The 26,165-nt window shown below is 38.6% G+C and overlaps 1 protein-coding gene across 1 annotated transcript; it reads right to left on the bottom strand.

Moving 5' to 3' along the window:
* On the bottom strand, window positions 1-24,343 carry LOC133384242 (cysteine-rich venom protein pseudechetoxin-like). Its single transcript, XM_061626156.1, has 9 exons — window positions 24,266-24,343; window positions 20,244-20,459; window positions 11,979-12,043; window positions 10,273-10,386; window positions 8,538-8,628; window positions 7,736-7,884; window positions 4,445-4,539; window positions 2,976-3,067; window positions 1-419 (listed from the first exon to the last, which is right to left on the bottom strand). Exons 3-9 carry the CDS (start codon window positions 12,039-12,041, stop codon window positions 292-294), a joined length of 732 nt encoding a protein of 243 aa, XP_061482140.1. The 5' UTR covers window positions 12,042-12,043; window positions 20,244-20,459; window positions 24,266-24,343; the 3' UTR covers window positions 1-291.
* Window positions 24,344-26,165: the final 1,822 nt, after the last annotated feature.

Here is a 26,165-nt window from a genome sequence, read left to right as displayed (position 1 = left end):
TTTCCCATTACTATAGTATACATAGATTTCTTATACATAGATTGCCCCTTCTTAATTAAGGAGGTATTTCAATGAGCACACTTAGCTAAGTACAGAAGCCATTTTTCACACCAGATTGAAGGTATGTGTCATAAATGTCTGCTGTTCTCTACTAAGGAGGAAATAGATTAAATAGAAGGTAGCCCTTTTTAAATTTGTAATCAACATTTATATATTTGATAATTTTTTTATCTTTAAGCTGTCTTCTTCCTTTTCCACTGAGTTCAAGGATCTTCTTGGGAACTTCAGCTATTACTGTATTTCAGTCGTACACTGACATGATGCAGGACAATTCTTTTTAACGAATTCATGATTACATGAATGCTGTTCCTTTAAACTGGGACAGTTTGCCAAGTCATCTTGATGTAAGCAAGGATTGGCTGAAATGAAAGGGATGCAAATGTTTAGTATGAGTATTACTAAATTAGTATGACTTTTATTTGTATCTGTAGCTTTGGGAAAGATCTATAACTCTTTTTTCCCTTTTCACAAAAGTGCCTGAAATTTGCAGAAATGTCCTGTCCATAGTGAATTAAGCCTGCTAAATTGTAGGCAAATACATGCAGGAGTTTTCATATAGGGCACCCTTAGGTTGAGTTTTTAAATAAAGGAAAAGTCTATAACTTTTTCATTTTATGTCAGAATTTGGATGCAAGGTCACCCCTTTGGAGGGGGTAAAGCCAGCCAAATTTCAGAATAATATCTACAGTGGTTCTCTTGCAAAGGCAGACTTTACTGTTTTAGGGTGAGTACGACAGGAATCATAATGGATAGGGGAAATCACATAGATACCCACTAGGGCAGGGGAAATTGATACAAATATCCATATTAATATCAACGTTTTAGTCACAAATTTTTAAAAAGAAAAATCTCTGAAAATAGCAGCGGAAAATGACTACATAAAAATCTGATCCACAACTATAGCGAATACACGAACGAATGGAAAATTCAGAACCAAATCTGAATTGGGCAGAGTTCTAACACATCCCTACTCAGGATACACTCAGGACCGCTGCCTCACTATCTTGATTTTACCATTCAGTACAAACTTAATCCTGTCTCATTTCCCTCACTCAGGCATTGGGGAGGACATAACAATATATTGATAGTTGGCTCTTTGTCTCCTTGCTTCTATGAATTCCTGTGGGCATATTAAGCATTTTGTAGGTACTCTAAGGCCAGTGTAATGCCACTTATATAAGTTCTTTTTGTAATGCAACATTTTATTTCATAAGTGTGTATATTATCAAGAAAATGGTTGTGTTTGTATCCGCTGAAAGATAATGCTCAAACTAATTTATATTTCAAATGTTTATAGTAAACATGACTTTTTGTTTGCCTGCTTGAAATTCTCAGACTTTAACTGAGGAGCACAGGTAGGCAACAGGTAACAAAAGAGACCACTTCTTTCCATGTGAAAAGAACAATAATGAAAAACATTCCATTGGTCTTAAAAATTCACAGTAGGAAGTGGACTAAGGGTGCAATCATAACTCCACTTACCTGGGACTTACTTCTGAGCGGAGCTTGGAAGTAACTAGTTACAAGTAACGAATTACTTGTAATTTATTACTTTTTTGAGTAACGAGTGGGTAACTTCATTACATTTTGCTGGTAATAGAACGAGTAGTAACTTCATTACTTTTGAGGAGTAATTGTAATGTTTCCAGCATTACTTTTGTGCATTACTTGGGGGGGGGAGCAGGGGAAGTCTTCTGCTCCTCTGATTTGTGAATAAAAATCATGTGCTTCAAATTGGGCTTCTGTGCAACGTTGTTCTCCCTTCATGCTCTATGGGTGCTTAGGAGGCCACGAGGGAGGAGGTGGAGAGAGAGACGAGGTGGAGGAAACAATTGTTTAAAAATTGACAGGAGTGGAAGAGGAAAAGAGCTGGAGGCAATATATATATATACAAAAATATGTGTGTTGGGGTATCATCATTGCTGGGAATGGGGTGAGGGGATGTGAGATTCTGTTATGCCATTCTGTTAATCTTATGGATAAAAAAAATTCTACTACCCTCTGTGTGTGTGTGTGCTTATTTTTAATGTTGTTTTAGGCTACTTAGATGTGCAGCAGCCAAGGCCAGCACCTTGTAGGCAATTTTTTTTAAAGTAATTAAAATGTAATTGTAGCAATTATTTTTGAGTAAAAGTAATCAGTTACTTTCAGAGCAATTGTAATTGTAACGGTAATTACTACTTTTGGGAGGGCCATGTAAGTGTAACTGTAATTTATTACTTTTTAAAAGTAATCTTCCAAGCTCTGCTTCTGAGTAGACATGGTTAGGATTGCAGCCATAGAAGGCTTTGTAATGGGCCATTGGCCACTTCATTAACTTTGTCTTTAAGGTGGCATAAGACTCTTGGTTGTTTTTGATACAGAAGATTTTAACTGGGAAACTCATTAACTTTGAAAGGGAACTCGCAGGGAAGGTAACTGATTTGTAAATATCTTTTGATGCCTGAGATAAGTATGTCTAATGAGCTATGATGTATGTAATAACATATGGATATTTCCACTGCAGCAGACATCAAAACAAGAAAAAAAGAAACCAATGGCAGCAGAATGAAATAGATTGGATGAAAGTGCCAATTAAAGTTAGAATGAACTGAGGCATATTCATACATTCCTAAAAGAAGCCTGACTTTTGTGTGGCTGAATTTAGCCTGCTGTACAAAGCTAAGAGCTATATTCATTGCTCTGCCAACTTTTGCCTTTGGCACACCTACCACTGGCATGTGGCTCCCAGAAGATTCACCATGAATGAATATGACCCTTGGGCTGAAAAAGGTTCCCCACTCCAGTGACAAACTTTCGTCAAGACATGCCAATGACTGAACCTGGAGCTTTCAGCATGCTTCCCATACATTTAATCATTTGACCATAGCTCACATCATGGCAAAAATAAATTAGGTAACACCATATGTACTTACTGCATAGTCCGCCATCACAATTGTTAGGACAATCACCACATGGCTTTCCTTCCGCGTAAGGTGTATAATAATGAATACCTTCTATGTTTCCTCTGAAAATTTAAAATGGCACGCAATTGCAACACAAATATAATTTTCTGTTTATACTTCAAATGCATATGGCCAGAGTGCATATGAAAGGGGATCGTTACCTTGGTTCCTGAGCCCAACTTTGGTGTCATACATACTTTTGCATTCACATAAATCAGGGATGAGGAACTTCATGCTTAGGGGCTGAATGAAGTATCTCCATTCAGCCACATCCCTTCCCCAGGCCACCCCCCTCACTGGCCCTGCTCCACAACCTCCCTGAGTGCTTTTGTCTGGCCAGAATGTGTCCTTGAACTATGATAATGCCTCTTGCTTGCCTGGATGAAGATGGAGAGAAGCAGGGTGGGTGTCAAAACCTCTGTGTGCCTGGAATGCAGCCCATTGTACAAAGGCAAGAGACAAATCCATTGCTCCATCCCTTTTTGCCTCTGGTTACCTATTAGCATTAGTTGAATGCTAATTCAACCCCTCATGCTGTTGCCCACAAGGGAATGCTTCCCTCTGGCTTAAAAAGATAACTTATAGCTGTCATAAACTTGTAGTGGAACTGAAACATCCCAGGTAGGGATGGTGTGAGTGTTTGTCTAAGCCCGGCTCAGTTTGAAGGATCTGAGTCCCAATTTGATGCAAGCCCTCTAACAGGCAAACTTCTTTTCCCAAAGACTCAAAATCTGAGCCCTTGAAAGTGGAAGAATTTTGCTCTGTCCCAACCCTAAATTGTTATCTATCACCCCAAGTGCCAATACTGGCTGCCTGCCTCGCTTCCCGTCCCCATTCTCCCTTGCCTTCTACAAGAAGTGGCAGTATAGTGGCAGTAATGACAGCAAGAGAGGCTCATCTCACCTCCTCGGTTTCTCTTTCCCCTCTCCTCCCGTTATTCAGTGTCAGAATTGCTAGGTGCAATGAATTCTGGGAGGGTAGTTTATTTCAGCCAAGGATGGAGAACCTGCGCTTCTCTTGCTGTTGGATTCTAACTCCCATCAGCCCAGCCAACACAGCCAGGGATGAAAAGAGCTGTCATTCCATAGCATCTGGAGGACCACAGGCTCCCCATCCCTGGTTTAAGTACTTCCCATTCTGTCCCAAAGGGTCCCTCAACCCACTGGAGCAGAATGAGAGGATCCAGAGCCTGCATGGAAGAGGGGGAACTGTTGAAAATCACCTCCTCCATTTGTGGTGCTGGGACCCTCTGCTGGGTCATTGAGCTTTCCATTAGCAGTGGGGCACCAACTGAATACAACTTGTAACAACTTACTTCTCTCTCTGCCATATCTCTTAAAACCACAATTACAAGTTCAGTATGATCATGCATTAGAACAAATACTTCTGGATTATAGAAATAGAAAATGTATACAATGAATAATAACTGTTGTACATACGCAGGACAATACTGGCAAACGTAGTAATATGGGTATTCTTCATTGTCACATGATGAAAATGCACAGGCAAGCATGAAGGATTTATACCAAACCAGCTGTAAATAGCAAAGGACATACATTAGATTAGCATTTCCCAGACGCAGAAAGAACCCCAAGTTCACTTCTCAGCCCTTTTCCTGCTAAATGGCATTGGGTAGAATTAGGGATGGACGAATCTGTTAGTTCTCTTTTTTCCCACTTTCTGATTTTTCAAGTCAAGTACAATTCAGCACATTTCCACATCAGTTTGCAGCTTTAAAAAAGTCCTCGTGGATATCTGTCAGCAGTTTGTGTATATTTCTCTTCATATGCAAATTTTTGTATGCAATTTTCACTAACATGATGCATTTGTGTAAGTTATTTCCATTAATATATGCATTTCAATGTACACTTTCCTCTTGTATATGCATTTTTACACATTATTTGGTTAGAGAACTGCACTGCAAAATTAAGAGAATGTGCATTTTTGAAGGATAGCTGTTCATGTATTTTGGTTCATGTATTGTTTCCAGAAGTGTGAATTAGGGAGATTCATATTAAAATGCAAACCAAACCTAATTTCTCCCCCATCCCTAAAGGTAAAGGTGTCCCTGCACTTGTAGTGCGAGTCGTTTCCAACTCTGAGGGTGACGTCTTGCGACGTTTACTAGGCAGGCCATATATATGGGGTGGGATTGCCAGTTCCGTCCCCGGCCTTTCTTTACCCCCCAGCATATGCCGGGTGCTCATTTTACCGACCACAGATGGATGGAAGGCTGAGTGGACCTCGACCCCTTTTACCGGAGATTCAACTTCCTCCTTCCGTTGGAATTGAACTCTGGCTGTGAGCAGAGCTTCGGCTGCGTTACCGCCGCTTACCACTTTGCGCCACAGAGGATCTTAGGTGGAATCCAATTGATGCCCTTGCAGTCATGATCCAGCAGAGGCTTCTGCTAACGGATTAATAGGGAAGGCAAATTTTGTCAATTCCCCCTTCCCCCCTACAGCCCCCCATGCCATATTCAGCCTTGTTTTAGAAAGTCTACCAATCCCCTGGAGCCGATTTTCCGTGGGAGCTGGGGATTGCAGAGCAGAAGAGGGAACTGGCTAAATTCGCCTCTCCTCATCTTCCCATAGTGGACACCTCTGCTGGATCAAAAACCTTTACATGAGTGCAAAGGCACCAGTTGGATTCTTCTGCCCATTCTCTTTTGTCACCTTGCACTGCAAAGACATTTATTTATCTTACATTCTTTCCCAGCTTAACTATGACCATTTTTTTTCTTTCTGGCTAGCCTCTTTCTCACCTTCACCCTCTTATTACATTTTCAAATCTGCTGCCTATCTGTTTCATTTTTCTCCCCATTTCTCCTTTGTGCCACTTCCTTCATAGGTTTCAGCTAACTTGTCAGATGATCCAGTTTAAGTGACTACTTTTTATTTTTAATCTGTTCACTCTTTGGCTCCTTGACATCTAGCTTCTCCTCTTTCTTTCCAACTCACAGCTTTGTTGGGGGTAACCTGAGATGTTTCTGCCGCTCCAGACGCCTGCACCACCCTGTATTTTCACTGGAAGTTGTAAACAATGTTTTTTAATAATGTTATTTGTTATTTAATTTTTTGTAAATTGTATTGTTTTATTGATGTATTTCTATATTTGTGTTTTTCTTGTAAGCCGCCTTGAGGGCCTTTTGGCCATAAGGCAGGGTATAAATGATAATAATAATAATAATAATAATAATAATAATAATAATAATAATAATAATAATAATAATAATAATAGCCTCATTGTTCAGTCTGCAGATACTTTCCTCTTGGCTACAAAATTGGTTACAGGTTCTGTTTGATGTCACTGCCTGTTCTCTTTTGCTATCCCTTTTCTCTGGAAATCACTGCTTTCTGACATCCATTCCCTTTCCTCCTTGAACCCTTGATATCTCATCTCTGAATCTCCTCCTTTCCCTTCCCTCCTTATTCTATCCCCTTTTCATTAGAGTTTGATCATGTAAGTTAGTAAACCTGTGGGCAGGATTTGTTATTTCTAAATTCAATTATTGAACAGATTTTTGGGGACCTGTGGTCATATTTTCAAAGTGGAGAAATTGTCATGAGCAACACACACACACACATACACACCCCAAGCAGGGGAGGGCACCAGGGAAGACCTCAGTGAGCACATGTTGGAAGCCTGTGCTGCACAAAACCTCATTCTTGAGACACTTTGTTGTTAATAATGTTATAGCAGGATTTTGTGTATTCAGCCAGGACTTGAGTCTGCTGCCTTCCACATTTTTCCCTTTGTTTTTTGAGCAGTTGCATTACTCCTCAAAGTGTTGCAAGTCCTTATAATTGCAGATCAGCCCAATGCCAATCATAATGGGTGGATGGGAGAGAGAAGAGGAAGGACTCATCTGTTGTGGTCCCCTGCAGAGTCCCAATTTAATCTTAAAATAATTGAATACTGAAGTGAAATTTGCAATATATTCGAATATTTGGTCATTTGAAAAACCATTGGGCCATTCCTCACAGTTTGCTGTTTAAAGGTCCCTGCCATGTCCATAATGAAAGAATTTCAGGATGTTGTCAATCTAAGATGTCTGCCTGAAACCCTGGAAAGTTACTGCCAGATGAGAAGACAATAATAAGCTACATAGTTAAATAATGATCTCAGTCAATAGAAAGCATCTTCACACCTTTGTTTGTCAAAAAAAATTTTCAGCTAAATATTGTTATTTGTAGAAAACCTGAATGTGCTCTAAATATGCCAGTCTCCATTCTTGAAATGTTACGAGATCCTGATTCAATGCAGGGCCAGGGATCCAGATATGGGCAGCCCACTTTGAAGCATGAAACTTAAGAATTTGGATACAGAAAATCTTTTTTGGCCCCCAAGTTTGGATTGTATCAAGATGTACATATCTATCTGCATGGAAACATAGGTCCATGTATGAACTGGTGTCACAGAAGCATATTCAGAAGACACAGTATATGCCATGAATGCATGTGGGAGGCAGTGGGATTGTGCACACTACCCTTACACAGAGCCTTTGCATGATGAACTGAAACTGTGTACATAGCCTGTGTGCATATAAATGAGATGTGTATAGGCTCTCTCTTTGTGATCGGATGCCCTGAAAAATTCAGCAAACATGCGATTCAAGATGGTGAACCAACAGGGCCACTTTCACCCCTACCCTCCGTCCATTTTCTGGATATAAATATGTTTTCTGAGCAGAGTTATGGATTGCGTAGTCTGTTATAACTTCCACATACCTGAGTATAATGTCCAATCATCAGATCCTCATCCTTTGGCCCTTCCCCATATATGAAGTCATCCTTCTCATCAAACCATGATTGGATTGCATCTGACCATGATGTAGGGGCACTTGAATAAAAGAGATTTTCACCACACACTAGGCCATCTGAAAAAGAGAGAGAATGGTTCATGTAACATATATTCAAAGGTGTCTGAAAGTATTTACATTTCAAATCCTTAGGCATGATCACATTTTATTTATTTAGACATTTCTGTCAAACCTTCAGATCTGCCAGCAGGTACTTTACAGCATTTCTAAGTGTTTCAAATATGTTTTGAGTGTATTTTCAGTTAAATTGTATTATTATTGTTTGCTGTCCTGAACTCCTTTGGGAGAAAGGGTGGGATAGACATTTAGTAAATAAAATGAAAAACATCTGCATGCATTTTCTCCATTTAATCTGTATTGACCCTTTCCCAGAATAATCTGCAACGTTAAAAAAAACTGTTGCCAACAACCCAAGCTAAACAACCAGTTTAAAATATTAAGCCCCCTCCGGAAGCATTCTAAATCACATGTTATGTTAAAATACATAACATAGTATTGCTTTGTTATATAATTTGTATTTTTATGAAAGTTTAAAAGTGCCTTTTTGCACCGTTAAAATTGTCCTTTTGAGTTAATTCTCCAGCAATAAAAAAAAAATCTTGTAAAACAGCACTGTGGAAAACAATGGTAGTGGACCTACTCTGCTGTTTCTGACCAGGAGGAAGATGAAGATTTACGGAGAGAATAGAGATTCCTCCCATTGAACTTACTTTCTATTGTTCTTTCCTCTTCAGGGCTGTGATCAAACATGCACTGATCAGCCCAGCGTTTGGCATTCTTTGCAGCTGTCCCATTCCATACCTTGAAAGAAACAAGTATAGAGTTATTTAGTGACTGGACACATGCAGAAATTTCATTGTGTGTGGCAGGCTTGTCAACTGAAATGAGGGGTGGCCAACTGCAGCCTGAGGACTAGATGCCAGAAGGAGAAGAGGGCCTGTAATACCTGGAAGTGCTTTCCTCTCCCCACTAGGTAACAACATAAAACCAGTGTGTTAGATCATCCTCTTGGGTTTAAAAGGATTAAGGCTTTTCATCCTAAGCTTTTGTGGGGCTGCGCTTGCCTAGAAAGCATGGGATATGGTGTTGGGTTCTTTCTTTTTGTGACAACTTTTAATATTAGAAGTGCTCCTAATTTTATTTCAATTCATTTAAAACATTTGTGGGGGGGGCAGTGTACTGATTACGTTTTTGTCCTGAAGTCCTGAATAGTTAGGAAAGGGAGTGAGAGCACTCTTCTTGAAGGGATAAGATCGTTCTTTCTTTCTTTCTTTCTTTCTTTCTTTCTTTCTTTCTTTCTTTCTTTCTTTCTTTCTTTCTTTCTTTCTTTCTTTCTTTCTTTTTGTCTGTTTCTAGCCCACAAGAGTGTGGGAAGTAGAGTTGGCGATAGCACTTTTTAATCCCCTCTACATTAGCAAAGCTTTCTCCTTGTCTTGCTATGTTGTTATTTTGTTGTCTTATGTTGTTTTGATTGATTATAGATCTATGACAGTTTGATGTACATTCCTGCAGTGGCGTACCAAGGGCGAATATTTATTTTATTTTTTAAAAATTTTTACTGGCATGATTATATATATGAAATTCAGTAAAAGAAAATTTTCACGGTCTGCGTTTCTTTTCTGGCCATTATTATTATTTGTTTCATTTCATGATGATTACTGAAAACTATTTTGTCATACAGAGGAGAGGGGTGTTAAAAAATGATCCGCTCTAGGTGTCAAATACGCTAGGTACGCCACTGCATTCCTGTATATTTTATTGTATCAATATACTGTTCACTGCTTTGGAGTCATTTGGGCCAAAAAGCAGTAAATGATAATAAATAACAACAACCACCACCTGTGTGGTCCATGAAATAAATTTATCCGGCACTCTTAAAGGCCTGCCAAATTTTAATGACTCACAAGGAAATTTGTTTTCAAAGGATATAAAATATTGTGATACCTTAGATTTTAATGGTGCACACCTTCATGTGGATGTCCTTGTTAAAGTCTCAGTCATCAGAGCTTCACAATCAGATTGTCCATAACTGTGAAGCTCTCACTTCTATGGGGTTCTAAATGATCATTCAGGAAGGAAGCTAGCTGTGTGTGGCAGTACACAACTGGCCCCAAACTACTCTCTGGGGGATAGAATGCAAATGCAAAAATTACCCATCTTTGATAAGAGGTTTGCAGCGGAAAAATTTGGGTTTCACCACGAGACTTGCCCTGTCTTATTGATGACAGATGTCCCGAGACATGCAGCAGCTTTCTTGCAGAGGTACAGTCCTCTCCAAGGTACCAGGATCAAATAGAAATGCTACCATTTTTTATCTGTTTGAGCACTTCCAGACGTTTTCAAGACAAAACTAATCTTGGCATGCATTGAAAATGTAGCAAGGTGTTGGCAGCTCTAAAGACCAAAGCACTTGAAGCGCCAACAAAATCTTGTATCAATTCTTACCATCTTCAGCATGTTGGAAGCACTTGGTACCACCCGTTTCCTTAGGTCATTGTGCTTGCTGATGATTTCCTTCTGTATGTTTGGCAAATCAGTTGACAACGTAGCAACAGTTGCCTGTCATGAAAGCAGCACACACAAATTTCACATTTGTGTAAGAATAATACACAGTTCCAAAGAGTGTGTTACATTTTATCAACACTACATTATGTCCATTTGATAATTCTTGCACTATAAGAAGGAAGAGTTTCTGGGAAGAAAACCTAAAAGAATTCAAAGCAAAACTGAAGAAGAAACCCTGTAATAAAGGAAACATTGCCATGTCTTTTTGGAACTTGAAATCCAACCCAGTCTTTTAGGGAAAATTGCATCCATCACTGAGCTCTGCCACCTGACTTATCATAACAAGAATCAATGATCTGAGATCCAGCAGTAGTTGGTGGAGCTCAGCAGTAATTAAGAGCTCAGAAAAGCCCACTTTCTAATTATTATTATTATATTATTATTATTTTATTATTTATTTGTTGAATTTCTATACCGCCCGACTAGCATAGCTCTCTGGGCGGTGTACAACAGAGGAATATAAAAATACACAATAAAATCCAATGATTCAGTGCAAGAAGAGAAATATGATGGGAGAGCTGATTGTGCAGGGGGTTGGACTTGATGGCCTTATAGGCCCCTTCCAACTCTACTATTCTATGATCCTATTATTCTAAATTCCAGATTTCAAAAATGGGAAAGAAGTAAATTTTGAGAGCAATTATTATTTTTCATCTTTTTATTATCTCTGATAAAGTAAAGTAATGTTATCCTAGGAGAAATTTCTTTTTCTTTCTTTCTCTTTTGAAGCAAAAGCTTCACTTGTTGAGTTAGCATTATATATACCCAGTACACAGGCCAATTTATTTACAACATTCAGAAGCGGGTAGTAGATAGAACCTGAGTTGGCCAGAGATAGAGGTGGTACTTCAGTCAAACACATGTACTTTTCCAGAAAAAATAGCCACAAATGGTGAAGGGAATAACCCTTTCCTCCCCACACTATTTTTCCACCAAACATCCCACACACAAACAGCTGCTATTTGCCCCTGCAGGTGTATTCATAGTAAACATTACTTCCTCTCCCACCCTGGCCAGTCAGACATTATTTAGGATATCCTCCACATAACAGAAGTTACAAAACTATTAGTAAGAGTTGGCTCCAATAATCTGATGAAGAATCAATGTGTCCCCTGATGAAGGCTTGGTTGCACAAGCTGAAACGTGTTGGGCTTTGAGCTTCTACAGAGCATCTTGTTATATATGTTCTCAAGCTTTTGCAAATATTTTTCAAAAAATTTTTTTGCAAATACTTTTCCAAATTTTTTTTTTAATAGTACTTTTGTACATAACAATAAATATATTTTCAGCATTCTGGTTTTTTACCTCTTTTTCTTGCAGTCAGACATTATCACCTGGGCCATGTTATTGTACCATCAATTGCTGCCATCTGTACAATTAGGTCTCTAGAGGATGTTCTGTCAACATCCAGAGCATAAATATATATGCTTCCATGTCGGCTAAAATGATGAGTATAATATTTTAGTCCTACATGTTATCTGTCAATCATAATCTCAGGACACTGTATTGCAGTAAAATCCCACTCTCTCAAAGTTCTTGAGTGTTCTTTTCAAATGGATCTCAGGTTTTACACAAAAAGCTCATACCTTATTTCCAACACCTTGATGGAGGCAAGCAGCCAGGGCTAAAAGTACCACTAGAAGAGACATCGCTGGAAAAAGCAAAGAGATCATTTAGTTCTCCTATGAAAGCATTCCTGTTTTTACAGAGTTTCCAGCAATCATTTCTGAGTATGTATTAATCAGAGTTCCAATGAATATAAGACCTCTGCCTGAGGAAGAGCAGATTTTGACCCAATCCACTGAGTATTATTGCTTTTTAAGCTTCATTACTTACAAACATAATAGCAACAAGGGCAAGAAAGCAGCCCTTAAAACAAGATAGCCAACTTGGCACCCTCCAGATGACAGCTAACCCCCATCAGCCCTAGCCAACATGACCAGTGGTCAGGAATGAAGTAACTTCTAGTCTTACAACATCTGAAGGTTGCTGCATCGGTTACCCTTGCCTTCAAATTGACTCTTGATGAGTCAGTTTAAAACTGGAGACAGCAATGATTTCAGACTATTGAAAAAGTATGAGGCTTATTTCTTAAGAGCACCTCTGTATTAATTACTCCAATTTAAAGCAGAACTTTTTGGAAGGTACCTGTAAACACACAAGGTCCATTTATGGCCATCAAACAGTTAAAGTATCCATGTGGAGCAGGTTCCATGTGCTGAATGGGCAGAACCACCGCCCCTTCAACATATGGAACCCCCTTCATATAACACATAAGGGGCATTATTTTAGAGTCAATTTCAGTCAAATCGCCTCCTAGAAACCACACTTTCTTTTTAACTTAATGAGGAAAAGACCCAATGGACCCAATGGAATGTAGCCATTATAGACCAGTTGCCAACACCCCTTTCTTGGAAAAGGTGGTGGAGAAGGTGCTTGTAGAGCAGGTATTCCTGGATGAGACTGATTATCTAGATCCATCAGAATCTGGATTCAGACTTGGTTTGATTCACCCTGATGGATTACCATTATTGTGAGAGAGACAGGGTGAGTGCGACCCTGTTCGTTCTGCTCGATCTCTCAGCAGCATTTGATACCTCTGACCATGTTATCCTCCTGGACTGACTCAGTGGGATGGGTATTGGAGGCACTGTATTACAGTGGTTCTACTCTTACCTGCAGGGTCGCATCCAGACAGTAATACTGGGCGAGTGTTCCTCAGCCCCGTGGCACTTGTGCTATTGGGTTCTGCACAGTCCTATTCTCTCCTCAGTGCTATTCAACATCTATATGAAGCTGCTGCGAGCAGTCATTAGGAGTTTTGGAGCAAGGTGTCAGCAATGTGCTCATGACACTCAGTTCTATTTCTTATAACATCTGAATTGGGAGAGGGTGAGAATGCTTTGGATTGGTGTCTGAATGTTGCAATGGACTGGATGAGGGCCAATAAACTGTGCTTGAATCCTGGGAAGATGGAGACTCTTTGAGTAGGTGGTTCCCATGTCCGGGAGATAGGCAGATTACCTGTTCTGGATGGGGTTGCGCTTCTTCTGAATGACCAGGTCCATAACTTAGGGGTACTCCTGGATTCATCTTTGTCACTAGAGGCCCAAGAATCATCTGTGGCTAGGAGTGCCTTTTACCAGATTTGTCTGGTTTGTCAGCTACGACCATTACTAGACAGGAATAGCCTGACATCTTTAGTCTATGTGTTGGTAACCTCAAGGTTTGATTACTACAGTGAGCTCTATGTGGGGCTGCCTTTGACCCTAATTTGGAAGCTCCAGCTAGTGCAAAATGCAGCGGCCAGAATGCTAATGGGAGTACATATGATAACATGTGACATCACTTTTAAAACATTTGCAGTGGCTGCCCATCCACTACTGAGCCAGGTTCAAGATCCTTGCATTCATTTACAAAGCCCTGAACAACTTAGGTCCAAGGTCCACTTGACCCCTGATATCCCAGCTCAATCACTAAGTTCATCTGCAATAGTGGCTCTGGTCATCCCACAAGTTGGCGAGGCTCATTTAACATCAACACAAAACTGACCCTTCAGTGTCATTGGCCCAGTTCTCTGGAATGCTCTGCCAACAGAGATTCAGCGGGAGCATTCTCTTTGAACTTTTAAGCACCTGCTGAAAACCTTTCAGTTCTGCCAGGCTTATGCAGGCAATTAAGAAGATGCTTTTTTCACAACAGTTGACCTTTGTTTTTATTGTATTTTAAATTATTTTTCCCAATTCTATAGTGGTTGTTGTTTTTAACGTGTTGTAAACCGCTTTGACATATTTAACAAAATAGCAGTGTACAAATATTTTTATAAATAAATAAATAAACATGGTGCCTTCCAGATATTGTTGCACCAACTCATATCAATTTCTTATCTTATCTTTATTGTTTGTGGTCATTGACCAGCCATACAGGTACAAATACTTGACTGCAAAAAGGCAGAAGAATTACATATAAACAAGTATATATAAGTTAAATTATATAACTTATAGATAAACAAACTTTAAAAGATAAAATCTGGTATATTGAGTTAAAATGCATTAACCAACATCAGTTTCAGCCAATAGTCAGAGATGATGTGAACTGGCTACTTCTGAACTAGACCATCAATTAAAAAACCCTCACAGACCACACTTCATTTCTTCCACAGTAAAGAAAAGAACTTGTGGGCCCTGTTATCAAGGTATTTGGGGACTTTTAGAGGGAAGGCACAAAAATTTGTATAGAGAAAAGGGTTGGGGTTGAGAGGTATTACGATGTTGGGAGCCCCTCTACAGTAATTTTCAGTAGCTTATTAACCATGCTGCTGTTGGCCAGCTCTCTCCTAAAGTTACGTTTTGTGGAACACATGTTTAATGGAGGTTGGGCCAGGAAGTCTTACTTCATTAAACATGGGCATGGCTTAGTGGTTTCTAAAATGCTATCCATGATTTTTTTAAAATCAGCAGGACTCTCTAGATGACTTGCTTTGCCTTCAATACTCTCATTTTTCAATTCTAACCTTTCCCTCTCTTATTAAAGACTTCACCAACCTAAGGTTTCAGATGATTCCATTTACAGTAAAGGTTCCATCAGCACGCAGATATTGTGTGTGTTCCTTGGGCATGGTAGAGGATACCTACCAAACACTATGTTTTAAAATGTCTTCAGGGAGAGATTTCTCTCTGCATTACTGACAATGCAGTACAGGAAGGTAAATACACCTATAGGCATAATTTTGAGATGATGGAACAACTCCCATAATTGGAATGTAGCAGCTGAAGCATATAACTTATTCAAAAAGAATCTATGCAACAGAAAGCGAGCATAGCACTGAATGTCAATAATGTGTACACCTTATTTATTATTTATTTATTAGATTGATATCCTGCCATTTCTCCCAGTAGGAGCACAGCTGCACATGGAACTTCCGGGAAGGGTGACTTCGCTTGTGCCTGCTTTTGAGACGGGCTCCCGCCTCAGAAGAAGCTTATTCAGATATAAATCAGTCAGAACATTTTTTTTTGACTGATGAAATTTCTCCCGGGCAGGGAGAAACGTAGAGATCAACCTCAAAAGCCTGTTTTTGTTGGGAGGACTGGATTTCATTAATTTATGAGAAAAGGTCCAGCCAGCAATGCCGGACGGACTTCCGAACAAGCTCTATCTGATTAATGCAATACGTTTATCTTTTCTTCAAAGAGAAAACGGACTAACAGGCAAGCACCCTTCTTTCTATTTTTTTTTTAACTTGGTTTAAATTGTTGCAGCAAAAAGAGATTTGTCAAATGAATCAGCTTTAAAGAACTTCTGGGTGAGCTATAACTCTTCTCTGTTATTCACGAAATTAACAGCTTATCTCTGTTTCTATTGCAAAAAGCTGTCCTGGAAGTGCATTCTAAAGATATAAACAGAAGAGGGATTTCTATTCCGAGGAGAAAAAAATAAAAAATATGAACTTTGGAAAATTATATTGTCTGGGACTATTCTCTTTTTGGTCTATTTTATTTTGACGAATCTGCTTCTTCACGACGCCACTAACTGTTTTGATGCTGGGAACTAAATTTGTTTTGTATTCTTGAACATAGAGAGATAAGGCAGGCTGCTCTGTTTATACTGTGATGTCATCAAGCCTGGAATATTAACCCAATTGTTGCTGAAATAAGAAGTGGTTCTTTATTTTTGTTTTGTTTTGTTTTCGTGGTTTTAAAAATGGCAATCAAGAAAGTGGCTGAGAATCTGGAAGTAATTATGTTTCAGAAAATAATGGATGAGATTGAGATAACGAAACAAACCCTGCGACAGGGTAGTAAGGAGCTGAAAATTGAACTGAGCAAAATGACGCAGGAGCTTAAAGAAATAGGGGATCCTGTGAGAGAGGAGAATGAGATCAGAGATGAGAAAAGAAAAAATAAAGGGAAGATACAAGCCCTGGAGATTGGAACAAATGTGGAATTGGAAAAAGATCTGGAGTTTATGGATATTAGAAATAAAATCTACTGTTTGGAATTTAACGTTATCTCTGAAGAAATTAATGAAGATATTAGAGATAAAGTTATCAATGGCTTGGATAATTTTCTGGACTGGAATGACGTGATGGAGCTTGATATAGAGAAAATCTATGGAATTAACTGCAGCCATGTGACAATGGAAAAACTCTCAAGAGATGAGCCAGTGCATTTTGTAAAAAAGAAGAACAGAGATATGACTTTACAACAATATTTCAGCAACTTATTCAGAATCGATGGCAAGAAAATATTTGGGATAGAGGAAATTCCCATCAGACTCTTATTATATGACTATGGCTATGACAGCAAGATTATTATGGAATACTGATAATGGAAGATTGGACACTGAAATTACTGGATTTAACAGGACTATTGAAGATGGAAGATGGAATTAATATGGATAATGGAATAATGGCTATTGAAATTATTGGACTTAACAGATTTGATGAGATGGATTAATCGATATGTTTATTTGGACTATGGTTATGACAATAAGATTATTATTATTATTAACGAGATGGATTAATCGACATGTTTATTTGGAGAAAAATTGATAGATATATTTCTTAAAGAATTGGAACCTCTCTTTGACTTTTTGTGGAAAGAATAAAGTAATGTCTATGAGATTTGATGATTAATTAAGATAACTACTGGAGGAAAGTGATTTTATAATATAATTTAAGAGACAGGATTGTTATATATTGTAGACCTATAACTGATCGGCGACAAATGGGAAGTCAACATTTTATTTTTTTGTTTAATCATTTTTGTTTTGTTTTGTTTTTTGTCTTTGAATGTTTTATGATTTTGTTTTGTTTGTTTTATGAAAATTTGAATAAAAATTATTGTAAAAAAAAAAGGAGCACAGCTGCACATAAAGTCAAGAGAGTGAACAAGGAAGCCTTGTACGGAGCATCTGGGTAAAAAAATGAAATAAAAATAAATAAAAACAATATTGTCATTTGAGTTGTTACAGACTACCAAATCAGCAAGATGATGTGGATGATGCTTTCTTGAAACAAATTACAGATGTTTTAGCAAAACTACAATTAGCAGTGATTGAGGACTTCAACTGTGTTCTACGGTGGAAGACAAACTCAAAACTTACAAAATTATTATCATCATCATCATCATCATTCATTGCCCACCCTTCACCCAAAGGTCTCAGGGTGGGTTACACCAATTTTAAATATATGAAAAACAATTTAAAAACAACCTGAAATCCCCAAATAGGGTGGATCCTAAAATACGTGTCTCAGGTGTCAAAGGCCAGGGTAAAGAGGTGCGTCTTCAGCATTTGCCAAAAACTGTAGAGCAAAGTTGCCAGACGCACCTCAGTGGGGAGGGAGTTCCACAATTTAGGGGCCATCACAAAGAATGCCCTCTTCCAGGCCACCACCACCCCAGCTGCCAAGGTTGGCGAACTACCAAAAGGGCCCCTCTACTGATCCTAACACCCGAAGGTAAGTCTGTAGGGAAGGAGGCAGTCTTTGACACTTTGCTTAAATCATACCAGAGTGTGACCACTGACTAAAGAAATGCAATTTCTTGTGTATGGCAACAACATGTGGTGTGGAAATTATCTGTTTAGGCAAATTGCTCAGTAAACAAAATGATCTCTCATGCTTTCTCCTCCTTGAAAATTTTAGCAACAACTCCTGAGGGGACTGATGGCTTTGGCTCTATTTTTATTGTATTTTATCTATAATTAAATGATATTTACAAGTTTCATCATGGCTGTTTTACCCTGAAGGAATTGCCAGTTAACCACTCAAGTGCATTACAATTTTGTTTCACAATCAAAACCATCGTAGCTTACTTAAAAATAAACGGTTATACATGTAGACTTAAAGTAGTTCACAGTAGACATGTTTCATTTTATCAGCATTTAGTCAAACATCATTTTTATCAAACAAAACAGGAAGAAAAATGGCAAAGCAGGGTAAGGAGCAGCACATCACAAATAAATTCTCGAGGGAATGACAAGCCTACATTGATGCTTAAAGTGTTCGCAAAAAGCAAATAGTGTATTAGGTGGTTTACAGGGATTACTTTTATTTCCTTCAAATGCTATGGATGAAAAAGAGAGAGAGAAAAAATCCAAATGCTTTACTGCATGCAAATTACAACTATGACTCATTCAATGGTCTGGCTTAACATTGTACTGCCTGTTATTTGAAAAAGATATGACTCTCTTTTATCAACTGTGCTGGGCTGTAAAATTTCTTCACAGGCCATTGTACCATTGAGGGGCAGCACCCAGTTTGCTCTCTGAGCCCTCAAACATCCTTTGTGCTAAGAGGTGTAAGGAACATTGCATTTAGCATACTAGAGATTCCAAGCAACAAGGAAATCCACATTTGAAATTTCTGCCCATTATTGTTATCTTACCTTCTCAAAAGGACTTATATTTAAGCTATCATCATCATCATCACATACCTGATGACAGGTGTCTACTGTCTGCTTTTCTGGAAACAATTGAAGACATTTGTGTTCCAGTGGGCTGTCACAGCTGGATAAAAGTTATCTCTCGTGGGTATCTACTTTGCATTGGGTTTTTAAAAATATCTTCTGTTTCCTGTGTTTTTAATTTGTTTTATAGTTTCTTCTACATTGCCTTGAGACACATGGTGATTAAGTGGAAAGTGATTAACTAACTAATTAATTAATATCTAAGAACTTAGAAAAGCAAATTTTAAATCAACAGTTTTCCTGCAGTCTTGTAATAAAAAAGGTAAAGCAAACTGTTTTAGCAAAACTGATCTTTCAAATATAGACATCATTTGAAAATACAAACAAAGCACAAGTGACCATCACTTAAAAATCACAAATTGGTTCATTCAAGCATTCAAGTTGTTCCATTTAGCGCATGAATCGCATTGCCCACAAATCAGTAACTGGCTTTTAAATGATAGGATTTAAGCAATTCTGGCAAAGGTGACTGTGTTGACTATCTGTTCAGCAGATTTATATACACATATGTGCATGCAGATCTGTGGATTAGGATCACTCCTTAGAAACTCTTGAGGTTCATAGCTAAAGTATCATAAGAAAGCCACACATCAGTCTTCATCCTTCGTACTCAGGAGGACCCATCTTCAATCACAACCTGCAACATGGGGTCCACTAACTTTGTTACTATAGATGTCTATCTCTCTCTCTTCCTTCTGCTTCTCTCTCTCTCTCTCCCTCCCTCTCCCTCCCTCTTGCACCCAAAGTTATTGTAATCAAAAATAACATGTAAGGAGTGTTCTATCCATCATTTGCATGTTTTGGAACTGAAAACTGAAAATCAGTAGTCCGTTGTGAACTTCTTTATTCTATGGTTTTCAGAAATCCAAGAGTGAGTAATCGTACAAATCATTTTCACAAGAATTGCGACTATTGTTGTGAATTTTGTATTTGACTTTTACCCTGATGACTTTATGCTGTGAACTGTTTGGACAAGGCTGTATCTGGCCTGAAAGGCAATATAAAAACATCAAAATAAAGAAATGATAATTTAAAATTATGAACTGATCTTTTGAATCCTCTTCCCAGTGAAACAAACAGTGGTTCAAATTTCCCAACATACCCATTTTTCTACACATCACTGGCATATTCGTAGAAGAAAAATTAATAAATCATCTTTTGTTTTATGTATTTCAACTTTTTATAGCCTAAACATTCCTTACCCAACTTCATTAATGTGTGCTTTTTTAAAATAAGAATGATTAAATGAGAGTTTCTAGAAAATGCAGTTAAAAGAAGGGCTATATCCTTTAGCCTTCTTTATTTCCTGTGGGGAAGGCAGAAAATATGTTCTCCCTGCAACCAATGAATCAGACATCAGACACTCTCACACAACTGTACCTTATGAACGCCAGCAGATGATATTTTCAGAAGGTAACTTGGAGTGGTCCACCAAAGGTACACCGATGATCACTGCAAGAAGCCACCGAACATCGGTTCTTTATATTTTGGCGTGAGTGACTTTGCATGCCAAAAAAAAATGTTGTTCCTGTCATTGCATAGGTGGCATTTGTTTAAGTTCATGGTCATGAAGCTCTGTGCTTAAATGTTGGCTTACTGTGAACAAAGAAAAGAGCAAACATTTCAAACTGTGGTTAACAATCTACTAGATTTCTGGATCCATATAAGGATAAAGAGAAAGAACAATAGCTACCCATAGATCCCCTCATAGGTCACTAGTTTCTCTTCCCACTAGATTATCATTCTGATAAATACAATAAATGAGGGTGGCTGTACATGCTTGCCCAGAGAAGATATGATATAAACAGGACTGATTTCACCATTGTCTGATTCCTCTACAGGCAAGAAGATAAAATTTGGGACATCACAGAGACATCTTTTCTAATGCACCATGGTGATGCAAAAGTATATCTCTGTGTGAAACCACATCCCACAGTGGCAGCTACATTTGCACTGAGCCATCAACAGTGGACATGGAAAGAATATTGCAATCTCTTACCAACAATATGTGCTTATATTGAATGGCTGAAAACCATTCTGGGATCACAGGATTTGCAGGCAAGTGATCTTGATAAAAATGCTATCCCAACCCAAAGTCAGATGCTTCTACCCCACCACACACACACACACACACACACACACACACACACACACACATCTCCATCCTCCATTCAGGCACATGAGAGGCTTTATTATAGTTCAGTGACATATTCACACCAGACAAAAGCACTTAAGATGTAGAGCATGGCTAATGAAGAGTATGGCCTGGGGACACACTGAGGGGCAGATGAAAATCCAGAAGGCCACATTCAACCCCCAGCCCTGAGGATCTTCACCCCTCCTTTACAGGAACAAATCTCTGAGCAAAAGTTAAGAACATAATAGAATTTAGAAACACTACAAAGTAGGGGAAAACCACCAGTAAGAACTATGTACGCATATACAATTTTACAATGAACATATGAACATTCCATATGCATATTTATTATTGTTTCTGCATCCACTTTTTGAGGAGGATGACTCATCACATACATATTCTCTTTATAATACAACTGTATCATATCTATTCTGAACTCTGCAAACTGATGTATTTCTTCCAATAAACTGCTAAATGCCAAAATACACCTTTATTCTAATCTCTAACACACAAAGTAATTTCCATGTCCCTACATTTAATTAGTATTTGTCCCTACAAGAAACAAAATGAATATGGGGAAATACGGCACGTATCCTAATTATGTTAATTATGTTAAATTAGGAAAACAATGGAGTTGAAAAATATACTTTTCAGAATAACTGCAAAGGAAATGCTACATTAAAGGTTATTAGAGTGTCACAGATTTAGGCAGTGTGTTCTCCCTCCTTGGTGTCAGATGCGTCTTGCTCTGAGCAATCTTGTTCTGAGAAAATAGGAACGTTATTACCCAGAGCAGAGGTGTCTTTGTAGCATTATCACAATTGTGAATGCAGTTTCCAGGAGAGCATCAGCAGGCTACATCTGTATAGTTTATGTTGCATCAGACTTAGCCAGCTATTGACTATTCCTAAAACAAGAAGCAAATGTTTTACACTTCAGGGACAGATTGGATTAAACACCCCAATGGAACAAGCTATTGTGAAAAAAGGAAGTTCTGCTGTTATCAGAATTTGTATCTTGGAACAAGGAAATGAACTAGGTAATCCATAGCCATTTTTCCAACATCATGACCTGATTGTTCTCCTCTTGGGTTTGCAAAGTCCCACATGGTCATGGTTTGGTCCCTCGTTGCTCATCTGCTATGCCCACTGGCCTGTGTGTGTTGTTTAATGCCAGAACGGTACATAACAAGACCACTCTCATCCATGACTTGATTGTGGATGAAGGTGCCGATTTGGTGTGTATTACTGAGACCTGGGAGGGTGAGCTTGGAGGGGTGAGCTGACCCAGCTTTGCCCACCTGGATACTCGCTGCAGCACCAGCACAGGCTGCAGGGACAGGGGGGAGGAGTTGCTGTGGTCTACAGAACTTCCATCTCTATCACCAGGAAACCACTCTATCTTGGAGCTGGCTGTGAGGGCCTGCACCTGGTGTTGGGCCGAGGAGACAGTAAACTAGGGTTGCTGCAGGTGTACCGTCCACCCTGCTGCCCAGCAGCTTCTCTGAGCGAGCTGGCAGAGGTCATCTCAGCTGTGGCGTTGGAGGAGCCCAGAACGATAGTCTGAGGGGGTTACATTCAGCCTTTGGGCTAGAGGGCCCCCACCGTGCACTACAGGCTCACAGCTCTGGAAGAAGTTGGAGTAAAGGCTCCTCAGTGTCCTGACATTAGATATACTGGGAATTGAGCCCAGGATCCTTGATCTGATGACTATACCAAATCTAACCTAGAGAGAGGATCAACTCTGTAGAAAGGAAAGAATTACAAATGTTAGGAATGTTCAAAGGAGTAGCCATGCTAGTTTGTGTTGCAGCAAAAACAGTAAAGAGTCTTGTGGCACCCTAAAGACTGATTATGGCATAAGCTTTTGTGGACTAGAATCTATTTCATCAGACTCATGACAGCTGCAGATGCATATGGCGGAGGGGGTTATAAGCAGTGAGATCAGAGGGAATTGCAAAATGTACAGTAACAAAAGCAATCCTAAATGAATGTGTTACTGAACAGCATGCTTATCTTAAGGACATTTGGAAGAGATTTCATTACAGCACTATTTATGTCTGAATGTTTCAGCCTTGTCCTTTAATGGGAGAATTCTGTTGACTCAACCTTTAATAGGATTGTTTGCTTTTCGTTATTTGATTAAAGGTTCCACCCAAATTTTCAGTTATGTTTGTGATCAATGGTAGATTCCATAAAAAAGATAAATCTTATGGCATGTCACATGTCTATTGTGGAATAAGCTTTTATGGACCGTAACCCACTTTGTCAAGAAGTGTTATCCTCAAATCTTTCTCTCTCTCTCTCTCTCTGTCTAATATATATTTGTTAGTGGTTGATGAAGGCAGAAGCTGAAACCTTTCGTTAATACAATAAAAACCTCTGTTTTGTTAATCACAATTACGTTCATATATATTTTTAGGTGATTAACGGAATCCTTATAGGGATCCAGAGCAAGCTTGAGTGAAGTTCTGTTTGTTGCGTCGAAAAGTGTCTTATATATATGAGACACTTTTGAAAGCAACGAACAGAACTTCACTCAGGCTTGCTGTGGATCCCTATAAGGATTCCGTTAATCCGTACGGACACACACATATATACATTTATACATCTGTAAATATATTTATATACACACACACACATAAAACCGTGGGTATAGAGAAAACCATTGTTAAACATTGGGGTGAAAAAGGCTGTGAAATGTGTATGACATTTCTGAGCCAAACTCAAATGTATACCAAGATAAGCTCAGTGACTAATCATAACTTGGTCATAACACAGTATTTTGCAATGTTTTGATTATTTGCAATGTTTTTAAATTAATTACCTACTTTGTATACATTTGAGATTTATGTAGAAATGTCAGACTCAGAGGCTGTACCTGTTGTTTTTCATGGCTTTTGGAGTCTGAACCATGATAAATATTATAATAGGTATGCACAGGCCCCAAGATTCCCCTTGTGCCTGCATCTGTGTGTTTTAAAAATTGAGATCTGTTTCTGCACTCTCTCTACTTCTGTATGTGCTCTGTCTAAAATGGAGCTCTGTGTTTCACATTCACTACAGCAGGGCATCTAAAACTGGCTATAACGGTTTCCCCTTTGGCCAAAGTAGATGAAGTTTATATGCACAGAAGCCCCTCTATAGTGGATTAAGCCTGCTAAATTGCAGATGAATAAATTCATGGCTTCTTGAATAAAAAGGGAATCCCTTTATAATCCCTTTAAAGTGGAACAGCGCAGGGTTACTCTTTTCCTTTTTCTTACCTTAAAATAATTAAGAGGTTGTTGAGTGCTGTGTATTTTGGCTTCTATATTTTTAAAACTCTGCAGCTTCACAGAGTTTCCAGAGTTCTTTGTGTCCTCTGATAGGCGGCCTGTGAGAGGTCTTTCAATATGAGGCTGTCCTGAATGCTGCCTGCAGAGTTTTGAAGAGCTCTGGAGGGTCTTTTGTTAAAGCAAAGCAATGTAGGATTTTTTTAAAATTAATGATTTTTAAAAAAAATTAAAAGATCCTCCACTACTGTGCTTTAACAAACAAACAAACAAAACAATTCAGAGCTCTTGAGTGCACCATAGGCAACATTTAGAACAGCCTCAGTTCTTGCAAAGCCCATGGACCTAAAGAAACATCAAGATACAGGAAAATATAGAAATATAAGGTACAAAAACCTGTAGAAGCAACAAAGTGACATGAGGCTGTATAACAGCCATGATCTGATTTGGGTGGGTTTTGACATCAGGATTCAAATCAGGAGGAGGAAAATACCCTGCGATCGTTCCAGTCTGAACCATTGTATATAGCTTACACTTTTTTCTATCACTGATTGATGCAAATCTCCTTGCAAACTCAAAAGCATTCAGAGATACAATAACTTTCTCTCACTTTAGTTCAGCCTAGACTACTGAGAATTCTGAAACTTTTGGAGACAGAGAAGGCTGGACAGTTGCAGTTGCAGAAGTCCTCTGGAAGTCTGGTCATCATAGAGATACACCAGGTTGGGGAGTTAAAGAGATCATATCACAAACATACCTTGGATAATGGAATGGACCAAGAATTTCAGAAGAAAAATTATTTATTTATTTATTTATTTATATACCGCCCCATAGCCAAAGCTCTCTGGGTGGTTTACAGCAATTAAAATCACCCTGTGCTTTATAGCTTACAGCAAAGCCTTTGATTGTGCATATCATGAAAAACTATGGAATGCTTTAAACGAAATGGGGTGCCACAGCATCTGATTGTCCTGATGTGCAACCTATACACTGGACAAGAGGCTACTGTAAGGCCAGAATATGGAGAAACAGGTTGGTTCCCAATCGGAAAGGGTATGAGACAGGGGTGTATTTTATCACCCTATTTGTTTAGTCTATATACAGAACATATCATACGGAAAGTGGGATTTGACCAAGATGAAGGAGGTGTGAAAACTGGAGGGAAAATATCAATAATTTAAGAAATATAGATGATACCATACTAGTAGCAGAAACCAGTAATGTTTTGAAACAAATGTTGATGAAAGTTAAAAATGAAAGCAAAAAAGCAGGACTACAGCTGAACATTAAGAAGACTAAAGTAATGACAACAGAAGATTATTGAACTTTAAAGTTCACAGTGAGGACACTGAACTTGTCAAGAATTATCAATACCTCGGCACAGTCATTAACCAAAATGACAATAGTCAAGAAATTAGAAGAAGGCTAGAATTGGGGAGGGCAGCTATGAGAGAACTAAAAAAGGTCCTCAAATGCAAAGATGTATCACTGACCACTAAAGTCAGGATTATTCAGACTATAGTATTCCCGATCTCTATGTATGGATGCGAAAGTTGGATAGTGAAAAAAGTGGATAAGAGAAAAATCAGCTAATTTGAAATGTGGTGTTAGAGAGCTTTGCAGATACCATAGACCGCGAAAAAGACAAATAATTGGGCGTTAGAACAAATTAAACCAGAACTGTGACTAGAAGCTAAAATGATGAAACTCAGGTTATACTTTGGACACATCATGAGAAGACCTGATTCACTAGAAAAGACAATAATGCTGGGAAAAACAGAAGGGAGTAGAAAAAGAGGAAGGCCAAACAAGAGATAGGTTGATTCCTTAAAGGAAGCCACAGACCTGAACTTACAAGATCTGAACAGGGTGGTTTATAACAGATGCTATT

The sequence above is a fragment of the Rhineura floridana genome, chromosome 4 (assembly GCF_030035675.1).
Source record: "Rhineura floridana isolate rRhiFlo1 chromosome 4, rRhiFlo1.hap2, whole genome shotgun sequence".
In the NCBI taxonomy this organism is placed as follows: domain Eukaryota; kingdom Metazoa; phylum Chordata; class Lepidosauria; order Squamata; family Rhineuridae; genus Rhineura; species Rhineura floridana.
Note: the sequence above shows the minus strand (reverse complement) of the source record. Positions and strands in the feature narration are given on the sequence as shown.

Bases quoted from the DNA above. Each gene is read 5' to 3' on its own strand.
- LOC133384242 (XM_061626156.1), bottom strand. From the start codon at position 12,041: ATGTCTCTTCTAGTGGTACTTTTAGCCCTGGCTGCTTGCCTCCATCAA. The intron at 10,387-11,978 runs GTATGAGCTTTT...CTTTCATGACAG, and splicing joins ATCAAGGTGTTGGAAATAAG to GCAACTGTTGCTACGTTGTC. The intron at 8,629-10,272 runs GTAAGAATTGAT...GTTTCTTTCAAG, and splicing joins CTTCCAACATGCTGAAGATG to GTATGGAATGGGACAGCTGC.